General features: G+C 47.5%; 1 protein-coding gene across 23 annotated transcripts in view; it reads right to left on the reverse strand.

The window, feature by feature from the left end:
- The window catches only part of Dysf (dysferlin), a 201430-nt gene extending 188439 nt beyond the window's left edge, over window positions 1-12991 (reverse strand). For 8 of the 23 annotated variants that reach the window (XM_052718958.1, XM_052718953.1, XM_052718955.1 and 5 more), the window contains exon 1: window positions 12351-12991. In XM_052718958.1, the coding sequence (XP_052574918.1) occupies window positions 12351-12441 (91 nt within the window). In that variant the 5' untranslated portion in view covers window positions 12442-12991. Of the gene's footprint in view, window positions 1-569; window positions 785-12350 lie in introns of those variants that run through there. The other 15 variants (XM_052718959.1, XM_052718954.1, XM_052718957.1 and 12 more) reach the window with 5 other exon arrangements.
- Window positions 12992-22059: the final 9068 nt, after the last annotated feature.

Consider the following 22059-nt stretch of genomic DNA (forward strand, 5'->3'; position numbering starts at 1 on the left):
AGAGGCATGCAGAGGGGAGGAAGGTGCAGTCTCAACAGAGAAACCCTTCTCTAGCCTAAGCAGCACATCCAGAGGCTTAGCTCTTTGAATTTGGAAAACATCTCAGGCACCCCTCACACTTCCTGAGTCAAAGCCATATCCACAAGTATTCAGTTCCCCTTCCTTCTGGTTGAGATTTGGCCATTCAAACGGGCACTGTTCCGTCACAATTCATGAATGGATGGATGGACATAACTTTGAAAGCCACTGTTTAAAGGCTCACACACCAGTTATGTCGCCCTGATTACACCTCTACTTTCTGTGTCCATCTTCCAACACACCCTGTGCCCGCTTCTCAGGAAGTGCCGGCATTTCTTCCTTCTGGGTACCTTAGGAAAGTAATAACGACTGGCTTAGCATGGTACTTCCAGGATCCTTAAGCCCTGTAGCATTTGCTGTTTCAGGTTTCCTGGCTGTCAATCCCAGGGTGGGATTTCTGGTCTGATCTGGGTCCACAGACCCCGAAATGGGGTGCAGAGAAACGGATGGTGCCCCAGAGTGGATGCAGTGGCCTCGGTCGGGGCTCTCACCTCGGAAAATCAGGCTGGCGACAGGGTCGCTGCGCCGGTCCTTCTTCACATTGGGGAGGTTGCTGGCCCTCGCCAGCAGGCAACAGAGCATGGCTCAGCAGCCCAGGCGTGCGGGGCGGAGGGAGCAGGAGCGCGGGACACAGCCACTACTACCCGACCAGCGTTCAGATCCGGGGATGGCCACGCCAAGAGAGCGGTCGCTCCTCTGAGCCTCCGCGGAGACTTGGTCAGTCGGAGACGCGAGGCTGCGCGTGGGACAAGGTACACCCACAGGGCGGATCCTCCCCTCCAGGCCGGCTTGGGTCCGCCCTCAGGGAGGTGGCCGGGGAGGAGCAAGAATGGGACTTACGCCCTGTCCAAGCGCGGGTGCCTTGTTCTGAGGACCCCCAGGGAAGGAAGCGAGTGGCGGGCAAGGACAGTGCGGGGTCTACGCCTGAGGCACCATGGGCCCAAAGGGCTGCACGCTGAGCGCCTAAGGAGTGCACACCGTGCATCCGGTGCACCCAGACCCGGCTCGGAGCGGCCGCGGGGAATTCCCGGTGGCGCCTGGAGTTGTCTGGACTCAAATCATACCGCGTTCCCAGTCGCTGCCCATTCTATCTCCTGCAGTTCCCTGCGACGACAATCTCTGAACTCCTCACTCTCTACAGTGGAGAAAGTTGCTTAAGTTGAGCCTTAAATCGTCTTGGTCCTTAGCACTCTTTTGCGTGTTGTCTGATCCCTTAACCGCTTATGAGGCTGGGCAGTGGTGGCGCACGCCTTTAATCCCAGCACTCGGGAGGCAGAGCCAGGTGGATCTCTGTGAGTTCGAGGCCAGCCTGGGCTACCAAGTGAGTCCCAGGAAAGGCGCAAAGCTGCACAGAGAAACCCTGTCTCGAAAAACGAAAAAAAAAAAACCGCTTATGAAGGTCCTCCTCACCGGGCCTTCGCTTCTGTTTTCCAACACTCCAGCAGATAGCTGGGGAAAGAACATGGTCCTTCCCCTTCTTATTTTGAGGGACACAGCGCTTTCTGGGGGAAATTCCACTCTGTGCATCCCACTCCACTCCCGCACCCTAACGGCGTGGCTTGACAGGGTGAATGTGTAGAGAGGTCTGCGATCAGGCTGTGATTGTCAAGTTCCTCAGTCTCCCTCTCCCCTGATAGCACACACCACTCTACCACTAAGCTAAAAACACCCCAGCCACATGCTCTTTTTGCAACCGCCTTTGAAAGAGCCTCCAAACTTTCTGTCTGCATTCTTTCTCCTCTACTCCCTTGAACCATCCAGTCATGCTTCCAAATCTCAGCACACAACCAAAACCACAGATCCTATGGCTCTGCTTAGAAATATGGCAAGAGGAGGAGGAGGAAGGGGGCGGGGCTGCCCAGAGCATGTTCTCCATAAATAACTAGTTTTAAAAAGAAATGGTTTGGGGCTGGAGAGATGGCTCAGTGGTTAAGAGCATGACTGCTCTTCCAGAGGTCCTGAGTTCAGTTCCCAGCAACCACATGGTGGCTCACAACCATCTGTAATGAGATCTGGTGCCCTCTTCTGGCCCGCAGGGACACATGCAGGCAGAATACTGTATCCATAATAAATTAATAAATCTTTTTTTTAAAAAAAAAAAAAAAAAGAAAGAAAGAAAGAAATGGTTTAAAAACAGACCCAGATCCCATCCCTTCTCGGCTTATCGTCACCACTCTGTCTGAAGGCACTGCTTGTTTTGCCCGGGCTACAGTGACAGACTCCATCCAGTCTCCCACCTTCTGCCTCTGCCCTTGCCTCCACCACCATCCTGGTGCACTCTCAACCCAGCGTCACCTGGTGTCACTCAGAATCTCTCCATAGCTCCCGTCTCACCTAACATAGAACCCAGAGCCCCTAGATGACCGTTAAATCCCTGCCTGACCCACCCTTCTCCAGGCTCCTTGCCCTCCTCAAGGTTCCTCAAACCTGCCAGCCCAGCGGCCTTCGGATCCTGAGAGCTGTTCTCTCCGACTGTAATGCCTACTTCTGCCCTTCATTTACGGAGCCCCTCTTCAAGGACTTCCACCGGCTATCAGTTTAAACCTACAACACGTGCCCTACCTCCTCTTTCATGATCTGTTGTTACTTCATTTGTTCGTTTTTTGAGATGGGGCCTCATGTAACCCAGGCTGGTCTTGAACACTCTTTGTAGGGAAGAATGACCTTGAACTTGTTATCTTCTTTTCTCCCCTTCCTTAGAGCTGGAATTATAGGTACATAGCACAATGCCCAGTTTATGCAGTTCTGCAGCTCCAGTTCAGGGCTTTGGGAGTACTAGGAAAGTGCTCTACCTACTGAGCCACACAGCACACTACCCCCTCCCCCGAGGCTCCCTTGCATGGTTGCTTTTAGCACCAATCACTAGGTGATGTCTGCCTCTGTTTCACCCTTCCCATTAGACAGTTGGGTGGGCTCTAAGGTGTTAGAGGAATTTAGCAGAGTCGGTGTATCTGGGGTAGACATTAGAATGAGTTGTCACTGGATCTAGGGTAGACACTAGAGTAAATAGTTGTTTTCTAGAAGTACTTTGACCTTGAAAGTCATGATGGAAAACAGTAAAGAATCATCGTGAAAAACAGTTACTGTTTTCCAGGATTTGTAGAATTGTTTTTCTGAGGGTGTGTTACATTCTTTGCATGGCTTTTGTCACAAGATGCCTCTGGGACACCTGAGGCTCTTGGGTTATTGTGTACTGTAAACGGCACACAATAAAGGACCAAAGTCATGTGGGCACGTGATGCTTTCCTTTAGAGAGACATAGAGATCAGACTAGGGATCTTGGCATGAGAAAATACCTTATGCAAAAAACAACTTTGAACAACAATCAGTAAATACGCCTTTGTATGGCGGGTTGAGGCTCAGTTCAGTTCAGAGCATCAGAGGCTGGACCTTCCTGCTGTCACACAGGCCTTAGAATTTCATCCTGGAGTGACCTCTTTCTTCAACTGACCCATGCAACACAGAACACCCTGACACTAAGGAGTCAGGAGAGTTTTGTTAGCCACTGCAGCTTCTTAGCACCTGGAACAGGGTTTTGCACATGGCAGGCTCTCTATAGATGTCTTCTAAACAGTTCACTAAGAGGACACTGCACCCCACACTTCTCACTGGTCACCTCCAGCTTATTGGGAATCAGCCACGACCTTCCACCCTGGACGCTCCACATCAGGGAATGTAGACAGCAGATGGCAGCAGCTACATCTCTAGGTACTGAGGGACATGCTCTCAAGAAGAGGAAGGCCCTTAAAAGGGCCAGTGGAGTGGGGCATGATAAAGGGAAGGGTAAGGGGAGTCGGAGGCTGTCCACTTTCCAGAATCTTCCCTAGCTGCTTGGACCCTCTCTTCCTCTCCTTGACTCTACTCTTCCTTGGCTCCTACCTCTCTCCTAGCAGAACCTAGCTGATGAGATGCCCACCTTTGGCTCCAAGCTGGACCCTGCTGTATCTCCTGCCAATGGCAGAGTTGCATGGGTCTGCATCCTACATTGTTCTTGTGAGGGCACAGGCTTATATGTCCTGAACCAAGAAACTGAACTCCCACTCCTGCTTCCTGTAAGTAAGGCAGCATAGAGCAAATTGCCAATGAGACCCAAATGCGCCAGGTAACCTGGACAGCAGATCAGAGAGAGCACTGAAACTGCCTGGTTCAGAGTGATGCAATGCGAGTGTGCGGTGCACATACTTACCCAGAACCCATCCTGTCTCTAGCTTTCAGGTGAGTGACTGGTCACTTGGAACTGTCATTTAAGTCTACTTGAGCCAAGAATGTCAGTTAATTGCAACTTAGATCACCCTTCTGAATACTCATAATGTTAGTATCACCCAGGTGTCCACATCTGCTTCTGCCTGCTGACTGATGACATCTCCTAATTGATCATGTCATGGTCACCCCAGCCACATATGGTCCATTACCCACACTGCAGTCACGAGATCTTCAAGCATAGTTGGGTCACTGCCCTGATGAAGATCCCTCAAGGGCCTCCTCTTCTCTTGGGATAAAGCCTACATTCCTTTCCCGTGCCAGAGGTTAAGGCCACTCTGGCCCTTGACCCTAGAGCTCCAATTCCAGAGAGTTCTCAGTTTCTCGAACATACCAAGTCCCCCTCCAGCTTGGAAGTCTGCTGGCAGCTGCTCTCCTGCTCCCTCTGCAGTACCACCTTCATCCACCCATGGGGGTTCAGTTCAAGTACCGGTCCCCAGGCAAGCAGTCCCGGGCCTCCCTCGAGGCTGGGCCACTCTGGGAAGAAACGGCTGCAGCAGAGGCATTGCTCCTTAGTGTTCATGGTAATGGTAAGGGAGGCCTAGCTGCAAAGTTGCTTGTTCATTGTGAGAGAGCAGGGCTGGCTCGGCGCCCTGGTGTTCCCAGTGTGGAGGTCAGGGCTGGCCTGGACTTAAAGCAGTGGACATTGCACAGGGTTCCCCAGAATGGGCTCCACCTCCTGAGGCAGGCAACGCTTTTCAGAGAGGACGGCATTGCCCCCTAGGGGCAATTTCAGATATTGTGAGCATTTTTTTTTTTTAAGATTCCTAGCTTTGCCCCCACCCCCTCTGCGCGCGCGCGTACACACACACACACACACACACACATCACACAATCACACCATTTCTCTATCCATGTCCCCACTCCAGTACACCACAGTCACCACAGGAAATCTGCAAGGGGTATAACTAATATTTTTAGAACTATATTTCAAGGGACTTCAGCAAACCATTGGCCTGTGTCCAAGAATCAGGGACTCCATATACCTTTTCCATAAACCAGAAAAGCAACAGCTGGTGTCCTAAACTCTGAACACATCCTGAGGCCTCTTCCCATCTGAACCTCCAACTTCCTGGTCTTCCTGCTGCTTACTGCTCAGAACTTTGACAAAACAGATAGCTGTTCCCTTGTAGACTTCACACTGGGCCTGGAAACTTAATGGGACCTCCTGTCAAGGGGATTTGTCTCAGTGATAAAAACTGTAACAGGGATAGGGAGATAGCTTAGGCAGTAAAGTGCTTGCCATGAAAATGTGAGGATAGAGTTCCATCCCAGAACCTATGTTAAAAAAAAAAGCCAGGTATGGTAGAGCATCCAAACTGAAACCATGCTTTCTAGTCTGCCTTGCAGCTAGATGTGAGTATGAGCTAAATGAGGTAGGAGGAGGAAGTACATATGTAACTGTCTGATGTGTCTTTAAGGAGAAAAGGTATGCTTCCCCAGTACCTTTTACTTCTGGCTGGAATGTGAATTATGATGCTGTGCTATCACAGGCCATATTGTCAAAGACACTCCCTGGAGAGAACAGAGCAACAGGCAGAAGGATCTTGGGCAACCTGACGTGCCAGGAGCTTTTGAACTAGGATGCCTATATGGTAATGATTTCCATTGTTTATCATGGAAGCATTAGGGTATCTCATAATCCTGGGTATGCATGCATCTGCAGCTACAGAGGGAGCAACCTGTTTACCCATAAGAGGGCCAGCTAGAAGTGCAGCGGGAATGGAATCAGTTGTGAAGCGGTTTGTATAACAAGTCCAGTTTTGTGACTTCATGTTTCCAGACTGATAGAGGTAAGAAAAAAGGAAATTAAAAAGTCCTCGTTGGCTTTAGTGATGTCACCACTCATGGGTGCTGATGGATGAATCTAAGGTAGAGGATGCAGTCCTATAATTTACAGGAGTAAACATAAACATAAACAGCATTACACAATACACTGGCGTCCCCTGAGGCCCAGGCTGTAGATGTGTTATCTTGGAACAACATGATGTTCCATAGCAAAATTGTGCACAAGTTAAGCACTGGAAGATTTCCCGTATCGATCTCCTCTTTGAGCTTCCTTTGAAAAATGAGAGAATCTGGGAAAGCAGCCCATTTAGCACAAATCTAACATCTGTGTACAGGTCAGGGAGAGAGGTGCACTGGCCCCCACTTACCCATGAGCTCATGTCTTTTTCTCTATAGGCCAGTCTAGGTCACATCACTGGCCAGGCTCCCAAGACACAGGCGAGTTTGTAGTCCTGTTTTCTGTAATCTCTTGGTGGCCCAACCACCTGGCCATGGATGAAGAGTGAAACTTTCTTTGACAACATTCTTATACTGTCTAGAGCTTTGTTTCCCCAAGATCTAAACATCAAGCACCTTGAGGCACAGACCTTGACTTCCGGCTCAGTGACATCACTCTTTAGAGAGATGCGCTGCATGAGTTTTCAGGATTCCTTCAGGACACATTTGCCAGTCCCTACATCTTCCAGAAGTATGGATGCTCCCATGTGTTCTCTCTGCTATCCACTCTCTCTCGGATGCCCCAATCCAGACACTACCTTCATGTTGCTGAGGATGTAAACACTCATGCAGTCCAACTGCAACCATCATTATGTGACCTCCAGGAAGAGCCTGCTATGGTGGCAACGATGCAGGCTCCTGGCCAGTCATCTTTACCTCATGGGGTGACCCAGAATTTGCAGAGTCTGATTTAGCATCTGTGAAAACAAGAGGATGTCACTTTGCAAAGGTGTTGCCTCCAGCACAGTATGCTACAAGGGAAACGAGTGAGTGACAGAGATAAGTACCCTTCCCACCAGCTAGTGCTTCCTCTAAGAGACAAAGGTGGACAGAAGCCAGCAGGCATGCAGTGAGAAAGAGAGAATGGGAGAGGGAAGGACTGAAGAGGTTTGAGGGCTCCAGGGAGGTCTCTACAGAAATATGCATTCAGAAGGGCATAGCAGCATTATGAGGCCATGGCCTGCCACTGGGCAAGCAGACAGCGCCGCAGCTCAGAAGGGAAGATGAAGGAGTGGCAGACAGAGGAGACACCAGGGTCCCTGTGGGTGGACAAACAGATTCCAGCCATGCAGCTGGTTGTGTATGTTTGGGAGGCCAGTGGATGGACAAATAAAGCTGATGATAGAACTGACTGGGTTAAAAAAAGAAATAATATACTGAAAGCTTTATTAGGTCTGTGCAATAATGTCTTGATAAATGTATATGTTAATTAGAATAGTAATTACAAAAATGCATAATGACATATAATAATTATAGTTAACATGTATTAGTTTTTGTTTGTTTATTGAGACAGAGTCTTATGTAGCCCAGGCCAGCCTGGAACTCTATGTAGCTGAGGATGACTTGGAGCTTCTGATCCTCCTGCCTCCATCTCTCAAGTGCTTAGATTATACACATACATCACCAAACCTGGCCTTATGCAGAGTTGGGGATTAACCTAGGGCTCTCTTGCTACCAGGCAAACATTCTATCAACCAACTTATAACACCAGTCCTAGAGTTAGCACGTGTTGAGGCCCAGGCACTGTTGAAAGTGCGTCATCTGGTCCACAACATTTCACAGTGGGGGAAACTGAGAGACACATAGAGTAGTTGAATGACTTGTCCAAGGACACATAGTTGAAAAGTGGCAGAACTGGAATGCATAATTCAAGGTTCAAAACCCTAAACAGTTTAGGTACAAAACTGGTACTCTCAGCTTCTCCCCTCCCCTTCCTTCCTCCCTCCCTCCCTCAATAGTTTTATGACACTGGGTTGTAACCAAGGCTGCCAGCTGCTCTTCTTAGTCCCCTTTTCAAATTTTGTTTCATAAAAAGGTCCACAATGACACCACTGCCCCTCCCCCAGAGTACCTGCTATACTCACAAAAAGTTGCCATCCTAGAAACATATGACCCAACACCCTGGACTCAGGGTATCATGTCCTAAGCAGGTACCCCCACAGGTAAATGAGGACTCTGAGTGGGCCTAGTACAAGGGCTGGGACACCTGGAAATTGCACTAAATAGTATCTGACTGGCCCATCAGTCACAGGGAAGGTGAGTCAAGACAGAAGCCTGCTAAGATGAGAATGTGCCCTCGAGGCCACACAGAAGAACCGAGGACCTCCGGATCTAGGTGGGTAAGAACTACTTGTGTGATGTGTCAGGGTCGGGGTTATGTGTGTACAGGTCAACATGCAGATGGGCACCAGAGCCTGAATTCAGCCTCCTCCTTCCTCCTTCTGTCTCCTAGACAGACCTAGAGCTGGAAGAAGACAGTAGCGTGAGTGAAGACGGTATAAAGATGACTCTACATCCAGGCCGCCTGGGCTTGAAAGTCCAGTTCCCGTCACTACTGGAGCAAACATCAGGCTCTTTGTGCCTCAGTTTCCTTTTCTATGAAGTGGGATGATGAGAATTGCTACCACCTGTGCTTGCTATTGGACCAGGATGTAGTTTGTGTTACACATTCTATTAAAAAATCATGTCAGAGCCGGGCGGTGGTGGCGCACGCCTTTAATCCCAGCACTCGGGAGGCAGAGCCAGGCAGATCTCTGTGAGTTCGAGGCCAGCCTGGGCTACCAAGTCAGTTCCAGGAAAGGCGCAAAGCTACACAGAGAAACCCTGTCTCGAAAAAACAAAAAAACAAAAAAACAAAAAACAAAAAATCATGTCAGGTATAATAAGTCTGGATCTTGTCCATAGGATTTTTGTGGGGTTTTACAGAAACAGTTTCTGAAAATGATGTATTGCTCACGTTTAGCCAATGTTCACTTCTCTTCCTTGTGATAAAGGCATATTACGTCAGAACTGGGTGGCGGTGGCGCATGCCTTTAACCACAGCACTCGGGAGGCAAAGGCAGGCGTACCTATCTCTGAGTTCAGGACCAGCCTGGTCTATGGAGCGAGTTCTAGGACAGCCAGGGCTACACAGAGAAACCATGACTCAAAAAAAAAACCAATGAAGAAGAGGAAAAAATAGCAGTGAAGCAGTCGGGCCGCTCCACCCTTGGGCCATTGGTCCTATACTATGCTCCTCACAGCCCCGGGTTCCCTCTTCTAGACTCAACTCTACACGGGGAGCTCAGTCTGGTTGGTGTGGGTGGCACATGGCATGCATTCCAGAGTCCTTTCTTATTCATGAGCCTCTATGAGGGGATGCTCTGACAAGTGTACAAGCTTGGTAAAGCCCCCTGAATCTCCTGGGCCAAATCCTCATCAGTGAAGGAGATAATACTCTCTCCCTTCGACCCTATAGAGCTGACCGAGCATACCGTGAATTTGCTGACCCACAGAGGATCTATGAGATATTGAGACCACGTCACTGGAAAGGCAGGTCTAGGTCAGCTAGGGAGGATCGACTTCCCAGAAGGGCATCTTGCATTTGTCTGCCCCTGGCCAGAGCCTGCTCTGGAATCATTCACCAACCTAGCCCTGAGGAATAGAAGGGTGAGCAAGCTTAAGTACTGCAAGCAGCCAAATTTAGACATGGGTTAAGAGTTTGGCTAATGCAGGAGGTGGAAGGTGGCCAGGGCTTGGGGGAGGGGGAAAACCGTTCTCTACTGCCTGACGATGACATCCTGGGTTGTGAGTTCCAGCCAGCCTGCTTCTCAGGTTCAGAGCACAGATAATACACTTCCTTTCTCTACAGTGAGCTCTGGGCTCCAGGAAAGGGGAATAAATCCAGAGCAGCCAGGAGCAGCAAAGAGGAGGACTGTGGAATGACCTCCTCCCAGTGAGGTTGAGGGAAAACTCCAGACAGGCCCCCAGGGTCTAAACGAAATCAGCCTGAAACTACAATAGCTGCGCTTCCTCCAGTGGGCTGGAAAGCACTCCCATTCATTATTATCCCTAGCCTTTTCCCTACTAGAGCTCCTGAGTCTGCCCTGGGGGTGGGGTGAACAGGAGGAAGAGAACGTGCTGAACCTTTGCAGAGGAGGAGGCCAGGGACGCTGGGAGGAAATCAGGGCTGTCTGGGGGTGCAGGGAGGGGGACGACACATCAAAGGAGACACAGCTCCTGAGAGGAGCGTCAGCTCTAGACAGCACACTGTGCCCTGCAAAGATGCATCGTACTGAGGTGTGCCTTTACAAAGCTGGTCGGACTTCCGGACAGTGAGTGAGGAAGGAGTTCAGAGACCAGCTAACACCCAAGTCATGGCTGGTCTTTCCAAATAGTATCCTCGCTTCCCTCAGCCTGGAACCAAAAGTGGAGAAGGAGGAGACATAGCACCAGTGGTACCCTCTAGACAGTGGTTCTCGACTTCCCCCACTGTTGTGACCATTTAATACAGTTCCTCATGTTTTGGTGACTCCCAACCATAAAATTATTTCATTGCTACTTCATAACTGTAATTTTGCTACTGTTATGAATCCTAGTGTAAATATCTAATATGCAACCCCTGTGGAAGGGTCATTCGACCCCAAGGAGTCGAGACCCACAGGTTGAGAACCACTGCTCTGGAAGTAAACCACATGGAGTCCAGAGCCCTCAGCCAGGCACCTAAACCAGGCCATTGGCTGGTCTGCTCAGAGCTGAGGATACAGGGAGGCAACACAAAGTCTCCATCCCAACTACGTGAGAAGATGTCCTTTTCCTGTCTGCTGGAAGCACATTGATACAGTTCATTTTCAAAGGCTTCTATGGGAAGACAAAGTCAAAGCCTGGGGGCGGGGCACACGTGGAATGTTCTCTAAGTTCTTCAGTTCCTTCTCTTAGTGCAGGCTACTTTCCAGGCTGCCCATCCCGGGTCTCTGTCCAAAGATGCACCAAATACACTCAGCACTAGGTGCTCCCAACACATCTGCATGTGCCATGTTTGTCTCAAGCCTGCCTTCTGAGAGCAACCGTTCTTTGTGGGCATCCCAGATGTCCCATGGACTCCAGGATGTGCACATGTCTGGGAGCACGTGTTCATGCTTAATGGCTAGTGATACTGAAATGGAATGTCCACTGGATGACCAGGGACTGACTGATGCTCTGAACTTCTGGTCCAGGGATACAGGGAAAAGAGGACTGGCGGGGAAGGAGGATTGAGAAGAGAACCTTTAGGGTAAACAGTGAAAATGGTCCACTCCTGATCCTCAAGTCTCAGGGCTGGAAGACAAACTATGAAGACCTCAGCCCTGGTCTGGTCCTGGGAAAGCAGACAGAACCCAACCTTCACATCCTGAAGGAAAAGCTCAAGCATAGCCCTGCCAAAGCTTGATGTGGAAAGTCCCTGGACTGGAGAGGAGCAGGCTGCCGGGCATTAGGGGACCCCAGCCTAATGAAGCCTACATGCTACCCCAACAGGTGCCATTCTGTTGAGAGTGAGGAAGAGAAAGTCCTAAAGATTGGTAACGGTGACAGCTAAACTTCCCCCATCCCTCCTCTCTCTCTCTCTCTCTCTCTCTCTCTCTCTCTCTCTCTCTCTCTCTCTCTCTCTCTCTCTCTCTCTCTCTGTGTGTGTGTGTGTGTGTGTGTGTGTGTGTTTGAGAGACAGAGAGAGAGAGAGAGACAGAGACAGAGAGAGAGAGAGAGACAGAGAGAGAGAGAGAGAGAGAGAGAGAGAGAGAGAGAGAGAGAGAGAAACTAGGATTCCTGGAGGCGTGGCTTTGCTTCTGCCTCCAGTGACAGCCAGCCTGCTAGTCTAGCTTCTGATCGTGCACAAAGGCCCAGGGAAGAGCTGGTTATAAATAGGTCAAGGCCCAGGCCTTCGGGGAGAAGAGCAGAGCCCTGCTAGACAGTGAAGCCAAAAGAGGAAAGATATTTTAAGGAATCCAGAGAAGAGGGTTAGTGGCCCCGTCCACCTGGTCTACCAAATGCCACCCCTGGCTCAGCTGAAACACAGGCCACTTCTATCTCACAGCCTCAGTTTCCCGAGTCGCCCCACACCTCCCCACTGTATCTTTTCAATGTCCAACATCAGCCTGATAGAGCTAGGCAGTCTTTTTCCTGGCTTCCAGGCAGGCACGTGTGGATCGCGCCCCGGGATCCTACTCCGGTCCTGCCAGGTTCCCTGGCTGTGTCTCTGGCGGCGTTCCTACCTGCAAACACAGCGGAGCAGTAGGCGTCGCTGATGTCGGAGTCCGGGGTGTGGACGTTCTCCGCGAAGAGGATGAAGACTCGCAGCATCATGAAACCGGAGGGGCCAGAGCCAAGGCACAGGCGGAGGGTCCCCTCAGGAGCAAGACCGACTTGGACGGCTGGCTGCCGGCTCCCAGGTGTTGTCCTGAAGAGGAACAGGCTAGTCCAGCCGGCCCAAGTGGGCTAGGCTAGGACCCCGCCTCCGACTTCCTCACCCGGCTAGTCAGAGTGGGCTAGTCAGAGTGTATTGCGAGAACAGGGGCTCCTGTTCATTTCCCACCCCCGCAGTCCTACTCCAGCTTCATGGAATTCAATGCCCCGGCCACCAGCTTTCCCAATGACACGGCACTTTGCACCAGTCCCTGGAGCAACGGGCTGGGCGGCGGCCGGAGAAAGAACAAGGGCTTCGGGAGCCCAGCGCAGCCCAGATCTCCTTCAGGGACAGAAGAAAGCTCGGCCCCTCCCCTGACCTTCCACCTCCGGCCGAGAGCTGCGCTGTGCTTGGCGACGTTTGACGCTTGAAGTGGCCACGGGGACTTAAACGCTCCTTAGAAGCCCGTCAGTCCCGGGAGAACGGGAGGAGAGGTCCAGAGAGCTGGGAGCAGGCGCACCGCAGGCACTTTCCCTGGGAGTCAGAATTTCATTGGTGGACAGCACAGCGGCTTTCAAAACTTTGCCTGCTTTCCTGGCTATAAAAGTAACACGCGCTTTAACAAAAAACACACAGAGGAAGACATCTCTGGTTCTTTAAAACAACAACAACAAAACTATTAAAGCAAGATTAGGATATTTATCAATCTGGGCTTCCCTCTGAACTTATAAACGCGTGAAAGCGACAATTTTCATTGATTACCTGAGTCAGAGGATCTGTGCTATGTCCTACTGCTTCATGTAACTTTTCTCTTATATCATTAAAAATTCTTCCTAAACAGTGTTGGAAAGATAAGATAATAGCTAAGCTGTTAAGAGCACTTGCTGCTCTTCTAAGAGGACTTGGGTTTGATTCCCAGCAACCATATGACACACCCCAACAGTCTTTAACTCCAGTTTGGGGGAATCTGATGCCCTTTTATGGGTATCTTCTAGCAGTGCATACCCATGATGCACACACACATGCTGGCAAAACACTCCTACACATAAAATGAAATAACAATTTTTGTATTAACAGCCTTTTTAAGGCCAGTGAGATAGCTCATCAGGTAAATGTACCTGCTACCAAGCCTGAGTTCAATTTCTGGGACCCACATGGTGGAAGGAAAGACAGGCTCAGTCAGTTGTTCTCTGACCTCCACAGGCATCAGTCCACACACACACACACACACACACACACACACACACACACACACACACACAAATATACATATAAAGCAATCCTTTCAATGGCTACACAACTGCAGTAACTTCAATGCACTGGACTCACAAAGCTTCCTCTTCTTGTTACCTACTGGGCACTCTCCCTAGATGCTTGCTATTATAATAATGAGAATTTACATATTTTTTCCTAAAGAAATTAGGAGTGAGGCTGGGGCACGGTGGCCCTACACTTTTAATCCCAGCACCTGGAAAGCAAAAGCAGTAGATCTTTATGACTCCCAGACCAGCCAGGGCTACAGAGTGAGACCCTATCTTTTTTTTTTTTTTGGTTTTTCGAGACAGGGTTTCTCTGTGTAGCTTTGCGCCTTTCCTGGAACTCACTTGGTAGCCCAGGCTGGCCTCGAACTCACAGAGATCCGCCTGCCTCTGCCTCCCGAGTGCTGGGATTAAAGGCGTGCGCCACCACCGCCCGGCTTGAGACCCTATCTTAAAAAAAGATAAGAATGAGGGAAGGAAGGGAGGGAAGGAGGAAGGAAAGAAGGGGAAAAAAGAGAAGAGGAAAGAAGAAAAAAGAAAGAATTTAACGTTAGGCTATAAGCTTATCTTAAGCTCTCCTCTGCCAGGTCCGTCCTCAGATTGAATTACTAGCTGTGAGATTATAAGGTTACAAGATTCTTTCTTTCTTCCTTTCTTTCTCTCTTTCTTTCTTTCTTTCTTTCTTTCTTTCTTTCTTTCTTTCTTTCTTTCTTCCTTCCTTCATTTTCTTCTTCTTCTTCTTCTTCTTCTTCTTCTTCTTCTTCTTCTTCTTCTTCTTCTTCTTCTTCTTCTTCTTCTTCTTCTTCTTCTTCTTCTTTGCTTCTAGTATTCATTGCTAAACTGCATTCCCAGACCTGAGCAGATCTATCCTCCCACCAACTCACCTGTGCCTTATCTTCTGAAGAGGCCCAGTTTGGTGAGCCATCAGATGCCAGAAGGACCTCCCCCAGCAGTCCATAAGGGTGGCAAAAAAGCCAGCAAGTTATAGATGGCTGCTTTGGCCCCATATGGAAGTCCTAAGAAAGCAATTGTGACTTGATTGTGACAGCAAACACTTCTTGTGGCCACAGAGGGTCCTTCTGCTGTGATGTGTGCCTTCTGATTTTCTTTGCCTGGAACACAGTGTGTGATGGTGGAGAAGAGCAAAGTGAGGGTTTGGAATGCAATCATTTATATAAGGGGTGTAAGCCAAATCTCAAGACCAGCACTGTGCTGGATGATGGGGATATGAGTAGAAGTGATATAGTCCCTGTTATGAGTCCAACTGCATTCCTCCTCAAGAATTTATATCTTGAAAACTTAGCCCTTAGTACTTTGTTTTTGAGACAGGGTCTCATGTATTTCTAGGTGGCCTCAAATTAGTCATGTAACCAAGGATGGTCTTGAACTTCTGATCTTCCTACCCTTACTTCCCAAATGCTGGGATTACAGATGTGGGTTATTATGCCCAGTTTAATGTGACACTGGAAACCAAACTCAGGGTTCTGCATATGCTAGGCTAGCACTTTACCTAATGAGCTACATCTCCAGCCCACTAAGCCCCATACCTTTAAATATGACAGTTTGGAGACAGGCTCTTTAGTAAGGTGATTGAGTCAAAATGAGTCCATTGCTATAATCTCTAATCTAGTCTGACTAGTGTCATTTTTTTAAAGATTTGCTTTTAATCTTAAAATTGTGTGTGTGTGTGTGTGTGTGTGTGTGTGTGTGTGTGTGTGTGTGTGTGATATGCACATGTATTTAGGTGCCCAAGGGGGTCATAAGAGGGTATCAGATTTCCTGAAACTGGAAATACAGGAGGCTGTGTATCCCTGATGTGGGTCCTGGGAGCCAAACTCTGGTCCTCTGGAAGAGTAGTAAGTGCTTTTAACCACCGAGCCATCTCTCCAGCACCCGAATGATGACCTTCTGAAAGTAAACTTGGGCACAAAGATAAACTAGAGATGTGTGCATGGGGGGAGGGGGGCACGTGAAGACAAGACTGCAAGAAGACAGCCAACTGCAAGCCAAAGAGAGCAGCTTTAGAAACCACATTGCCCCTCAACACTTCATCTTGAACTTCAAGTCTCTAGCACAATGGGCCACAAATTTCTATCATTTAAGCCACCAAGTCACTGCTAGTCATTGTCACAGACATACCAAATCTGTGCAGCCCCTGGCCTCAAGGAGCTTCTGCTTCAGTGAAGAAATCTGACTTTTTTTGGATGATTAAGTCAGTCATATACCAGTCCAAACCAGCAAGTGCAGTTAAAGACATAAGATGGAGGAGAGTGAAAGTAGACACAGGGAACCCTGGGAAGTCTCTGCATAGTGAATGCTTATAGACAGGATCTGAAAGGTAAATAGAAATTTGCAGTACAAAACTGAGGTGAGAGCAGAGGAAGAGAGCTCTTCAGGAAGAAGAGAGGAAAAGTTCTTCATTAAGGCCTGGAAGGTATGGGAGAGAGAACAAAGTAATGGGTTATAAATGAAGGGGTGCAGGAGGGGGCAAGGCAGGAGATCTGCAGGGCTTGTGGGATGTTGCCAAGTGTCAGGATCCCATTTACTTCTCAAAAGCGCGCCATCTAACTTTTTGAAGAAGGATGTGCACAAGACATGAAGAATCAGAAACAGTAGCAGAGTGCCAAGTGAAAGATAATGAGGAATCAGATTAAGACTGTAAAAACACACAAGTGCAGTAGACTAAAGTAGAGGGAAAGAGAGCAAAGGTTTTCTGTTTGCTTTGTTTTGTTTTGTTTTCTTTTCTTTTCTCTCTCTTTTTTGTTTTTTGTTTTTGGCTTTTTGAGACAGAGCTTCTCTGTGTAACCTTGGCCGTCCTGGAACTCACTCTATAGACCAGTCTGATCTCAAACTCAGAGATCTGCCTGCCTCTCCCTCCCGAGTGCTGAGATTAAAGGAGTGTGCCACCAGTGCTCAGCAAGAGGGAAGTTCTTTGGAATAGGCAAAGAAACTAAGTCCATTACTTCAGAATTTGATCATCCTATGTTGCTGAACAAAACAACTTAGAGTTGGCTAAAGTATCTGATCCATTGATTAATGAATTTATTCCCTCCACTCATCAACCAATGGTTGTAAATGTTTTCTTCCCATGTAGCAGGCACTCACCACATTCAGGTTTTATGGAAGATATTATGGCCCATGTATAAAATGTCTCTCCAGAGGCTTGTGTGTTTGCACATTTGTCCCAAGATAGTAGCACTATTTTGGGAGGTTGTGGAACCTTTAGGAGATGGGGCCTAGCTAGAATAAGTGAGTCACTAGAAGGCAGGCAAGGGGGTGATAACCTGGCTCTTCTTCCAGCAATTTCTCTTTTTTCTGATCAACCCATATGTGACACAAATTCTGCCACAAATTCCCACACCATGGATCCACTGACCATCATGCCTTCCCTGTCGTGATGGGCTATTTTCCTGAAACCATGAGCCAAAATCAGATGTCTCTGTTGTTTGAATCTTGATGGTCTTTTAATAATAATAATAATAATAATAATAATAATAATAATAATAATAATAAACCCTAGAACCAGATATCAGGGTGAAAGCTGAAAGATCAGAAAAGCAGAACAGCCAGTCACTAGTTCTTCCCTCTACGAAATCCTCAGCCTAAAGAGAATGAGTTTCTGTTTCCTCATGCCTTATAGACCTTTCTCTTCCCTGCCATATGACTTCCTAGGATTAAAGACATGTGTGCTTCCCAAGCAAAGGCATTAGATCTCAAGTCTGGGGTTAAAGGTGTGTGCCATCACTGCCTGGCTCTGTTTCTCTCCTATACTGGATCAATCTTGTGTAGTCCACTGTGGCCTTGAACTCACAGAGATCCCTAATGGTAGGATTAAAGGTGTGTGCTGCCACTGCCTGGTGTCTGTGTCTAATCTAGTGGCTGGCTCTGTCCTCTGATCCTCAAGCAAGTTTATTAGGTACACAATGTATCACTACATGTCTCCTCCCTTGAGTTGCTTCTTTTCAGGCATTTGGTCACAGTGACAAGAAAAGTAGCAAATACAGAAAGGCACCAAGTATAAACCATACATTGGGAAGAAAGGTAAGAAACATTTACAATGAAGAGGGAGCTCACATTATTTTTATTTTTACTTCTTTTAAATGATTTAACATTCATAGTGTGTATGTGCATGTGTGTGTGTACATATGTGTCATAGCACATGTGTGGAGATGAGAGGACAGCTTGCAGGAGTCAGTTCTTTGCCTCTACCATATGGACTCACAGGTCATCAAGCTTGGTGAAAAGCACTTTTGCCCTAAGAGCCATTTTGCTGGCCCCTGTGGTCTATTTTTAAAGAAGTGCAGTTTGACTCTATGCAGATGCTCAATGTAACGTGAACTGATATGATGGAGGAGCTAAAACTGGATCTAAGAGACACTCAGCTAGCTGCCTCAAATACGGTGTGTCTTCCTTTGCTACTGCTGTGACAAAGCACCATGACCAAGGCAATTTATATAAGAAAGAGTTTATTTGGGGCTCACAGTTTCAGTGGGTAAGTCCGTGACAATCACAGTGGGGAGCAGGCAGGCATGGTGCTGGAGCAGTAGCTGAGAACCCATCTTGATCCATGGGCAGGAGGCAGAGAGAGCTAACTGGGAATGGTGTGAGCATTTGAAACAGCAAAGCCTACCCACAACAGCACACCTGCTCCACAAGGCCACCTCTCCTGATCTTGCCCTAACAGTTCCACCAACTGAGGAAGCGAGCATTCAAATATATGGCCCTATGGGGGCCATTTTCATTCAAACCATCATAGCATGGCTAAAGCAATTGGAAAAGAATTATTAAACATCCTTGACTCCTCTACTTTATTTATACAGAGGCATTATTCAAACTTTCTGCTCAGTCCGACTTTATTCCTCAGTGTATTGGGCATGCTTAATGTTTTCTCTCTTAAATCCCACTTTCTCTGAAACCACTCAAGCTGAACAAAGAAGACGGTCTGTTTCATGAATATGGAATTGGGACAAGAGATGGGTATATGGCCCATAGCAGTCACCTGTAAAACAAAGTGGACAAAGCTCCTCAGTTATTGAAAAAGAAGTTAGTAGGCTGTGAGATGAGGACAATCAGAGTTGCTGTAAGACCTTTATGGGGTTGGAATGATAACTCAATTGCTTTCAGTAGAAGCATAAGGAATTGACTTGCACCCCGCCCCCAGGAACCCACATTAAAAAAGCCAGATGTGGTGGCACTTCCTTATAATTCCAGTGCTGGGACGGTAGAGATAGTTGGACCCCCAGGCTTGCTGACTAGTCAGCCTAGCCAATTAGGCAAGTTTCCAGGCAATGAGAGACCTGGTCTCAGAAACAAGGCAGATACCACCTAAGAAACAACCCAGGTTGTTCTCTGGCCTCCATACTTACACACACTTAGGATTCTTCTAGTCACTACCCCTGGGTTCCACTTTTCACTCCTCCTTGCCCATGTGAGAAGGGGTGGTCCTTGAGGTAGTTATTTGCCATTTCCAGCTCTCACTTTCACCCTGACCTTCATCAACACCCTTTCCAAAACCCTCATGAATGGAAACTTCTGCTTCACTTCTAGAAGCTTCAGATCCAGGCCTTCCCTATCACTGTGTTGGGGAACCCACAAGCAGCCAACGAGATGTTCTGTCCTAAGATTTGAATTCGATTCCTTGAGGAACTTTAGGAAGTCAGCAGTGGAAACTACGTGACAGCAAATGGTTAGCCTTTTCCTGATGGGGGTTGGAGATCACAGCTGTGATCCTGTTGTCTGAGGCCCATCCATTTCCTAAGCTGAGGCCTTTCAACCTCTTGCTTTCAATTCCCAAGCTTGGTTGCCATAGCTACAACCAGCAATCTCAACAACAGTGTGTTTTTGTGGTGAGTCCTTTGCACATTTTGCTTAGTATAAAAACATGGCTTTCGGGGCTGGAGAGATGGCTCAGCGGGTAAGAGGACTGGCTACTGTTCCAGAAGTCCGGAGTTCAATTCCCAGCACCCACACAGTGACTCACAATCATCTATAATAGGCTCTGATACCCTCTTCTATCATGCAGGCATATATTAAAATAAAGTACTCATATACATAAATAAATCTTTAAAAAAACATGGCTCTATTTTTTAATGCCCTTTGGCTATGAAAGTCAAGATGTTCTAAGCACACTGGTGTTCAGTATTTCTATTTTCTTTCCTTCAGAGTCATTAGAATAAGGCAAAAGTGGAGGGAGTGGAGAGTATGGAGCTAAGAATGCTGATGGAGCTCACAAAACTCCCCAGAGAAAAAGATGTGTGTGTCTGTATGATCAGGATTTTTGTGGATTGAGGTTTATTCTTTATCCAGGACATGGAAGACTATCAATCAGGTTTCCACATATGACTACAGAGAGTGCACTGAATAATTTTACCTCCTACCCCATAACCTGGTGTAGAGGCAAGAAGTGGAGGTGGTCTCCTTCTTACCCATCATAAAGGGTCATAGCAGACACCCTGATTCCAAAGGATAGGTTAACAAGAGAAGAGCATAACAAATGTATTTGATCATAGCTGGATGACATGGGAGACTTCAGAGTGAAGACCAAGATCTAGGAACTGAACTCAGGTTCGATCCCAGGTTATTTTAATGTTCAATGATGCATTGACAGTGGTGTAGAGATGTGACTAGACAGTGTAGATGTCTCACTGCTCTGATGAAATACCTGATACAAGAAATTTAGGCAAAGGTGGATCAGGCTGGGGAGATGACTCAACAGGTAAGAACATTTGTTCTTATAGAGGACCTGGGTTTGATTTCCAGCACTCACAAGGCAGCCCACAACTGTCCAAAACTCCGGTTCCAGGGAATCCAATACTCCCTTAACCTCTGCATGCATCAAACACAGATGTGGTACACAGACATGCACATAATTTAAAAAAATTGTAGGGGTAGATTTATTTTTAAATTACATCTATTTGTTGTGGGTATTCGGGTATGAATGCCATGGCACTCATACGGAGGTCAGAGAACAACTCATGAGTCAATTCTTTCAGAAGGGTTTAGCTCACACTTTCAGAGGTTAGTCCATCATGATGTCCCAGATGGTGCACCACAACAGAGCAACTCACATTTGGTCCTCAGCCTGTGAGATGGTGCTGTCCACTTACAGGGTAGGTCTTGGGCTCTTCAGTTAATCTTCCCTGGACTTCAATCACCCACACATATGATTTATTTTTCTAGGTACATGCCAATCCAATCAAGTTGGCAAGATTAACCACTACAGACAGCAAGAAGATAACCTAGTTCTGAGAGACTGTGTAGCAACACCCTGCAAGACATATCCACTCAGATTCCTCTCATCTGTTCTGTACAACATTCCATTCCTTTCTGCAGCCCTTTCTGAAATGAAAGTCTTACAACCTTCCAGAAAAGTAGATGGAAGAATATTGTAAATTTTTATTTAAAATGTAATCTTAGTGTATGTGGGGGGTGCGGCAGGTAGGTGCATACCATAGTGCATATGTGGAGGCCAGAGACTAAAGGACAAAGCTGTAGAGTCGGTTCGCCCCTTTCACCTTTACCTGGGTTCTGGGGATTGAACTCAGGTCACCAGGCTTGCACAATATATGCCTTTACCTGCTCAGCCATCTCTTTAGCCCCAAAGAATTTCTTTATAGTTAGGTCTATGATGGTTTTCTCATTATGTAACAAAACACCCAACAAAAGTAACTGAAGAGTCACGTGTTTGAATGAGACTGCCCACCATAGAATCATCTATTTGTATGCTTGGTCCCCTGTTGGTGGAACCATTTGGGAAGGATTAGAAGGTGTGGCCTTATTGGAAGTGTGTCACTGGGAATAGGCTTTGAAGTTTCAAAAGATTCATAGGATTCCTAGTGCACTCTCTGTGTCTCATGGTTGTGGATCAAAGTATGATTTCTCAGCTATTCCTTCACTCCACCACCATGAACTCCAGCTTTCTGAAATCATATGCTTTCTTTTTTATTTTATTTTTTATTTTATTTTTAATTTTCCAGAGCTGAGGACTGAACCCAGGCCTTGTGCTTGCTAGGCAAGTGCTCTACCACTGAGCTAAATCCCCAACCCCAATATGCTTTCTTTTATAAGTTGTCTTGTCCATGGTGTTTTATCATAGCAATAGAATAGTCACTAAGGCAACTTATTTTGGATGGTAGAGACATGAGGCACCTGGCCACATTGCACTTGCAGATGGGAATCTGCAGGAGGTGAATACTAGTGCTCACGAGCTTTCCCTCTTCAGTCCTGGACTCGAGTCCATGGAATGCTGCAGCCCACATTCAGGGTGAGTCTTTCTTCCTCAGTTATACTTCTTTAGAAATGCCCTCATAGACAGGTCTA

The sequence above is a fragment of the Peromyscus californicus genome, unplaced genomic scaffold (genome assembly GCF_007827085.1).
Source record: "Peromyscus californicus insignis strain IS unplaced genomic scaffold, ASM782708v3 Scaffold_6__1_contigs__length_162567912, whole genome shotgun sequence".
In the NCBI taxonomy this organism is placed as follows: domain Eukaryota; kingdom Metazoa; phylum Chordata; class Mammalia; order Rodentia; family Cricetidae; genus Peromyscus; species Peromyscus californicus.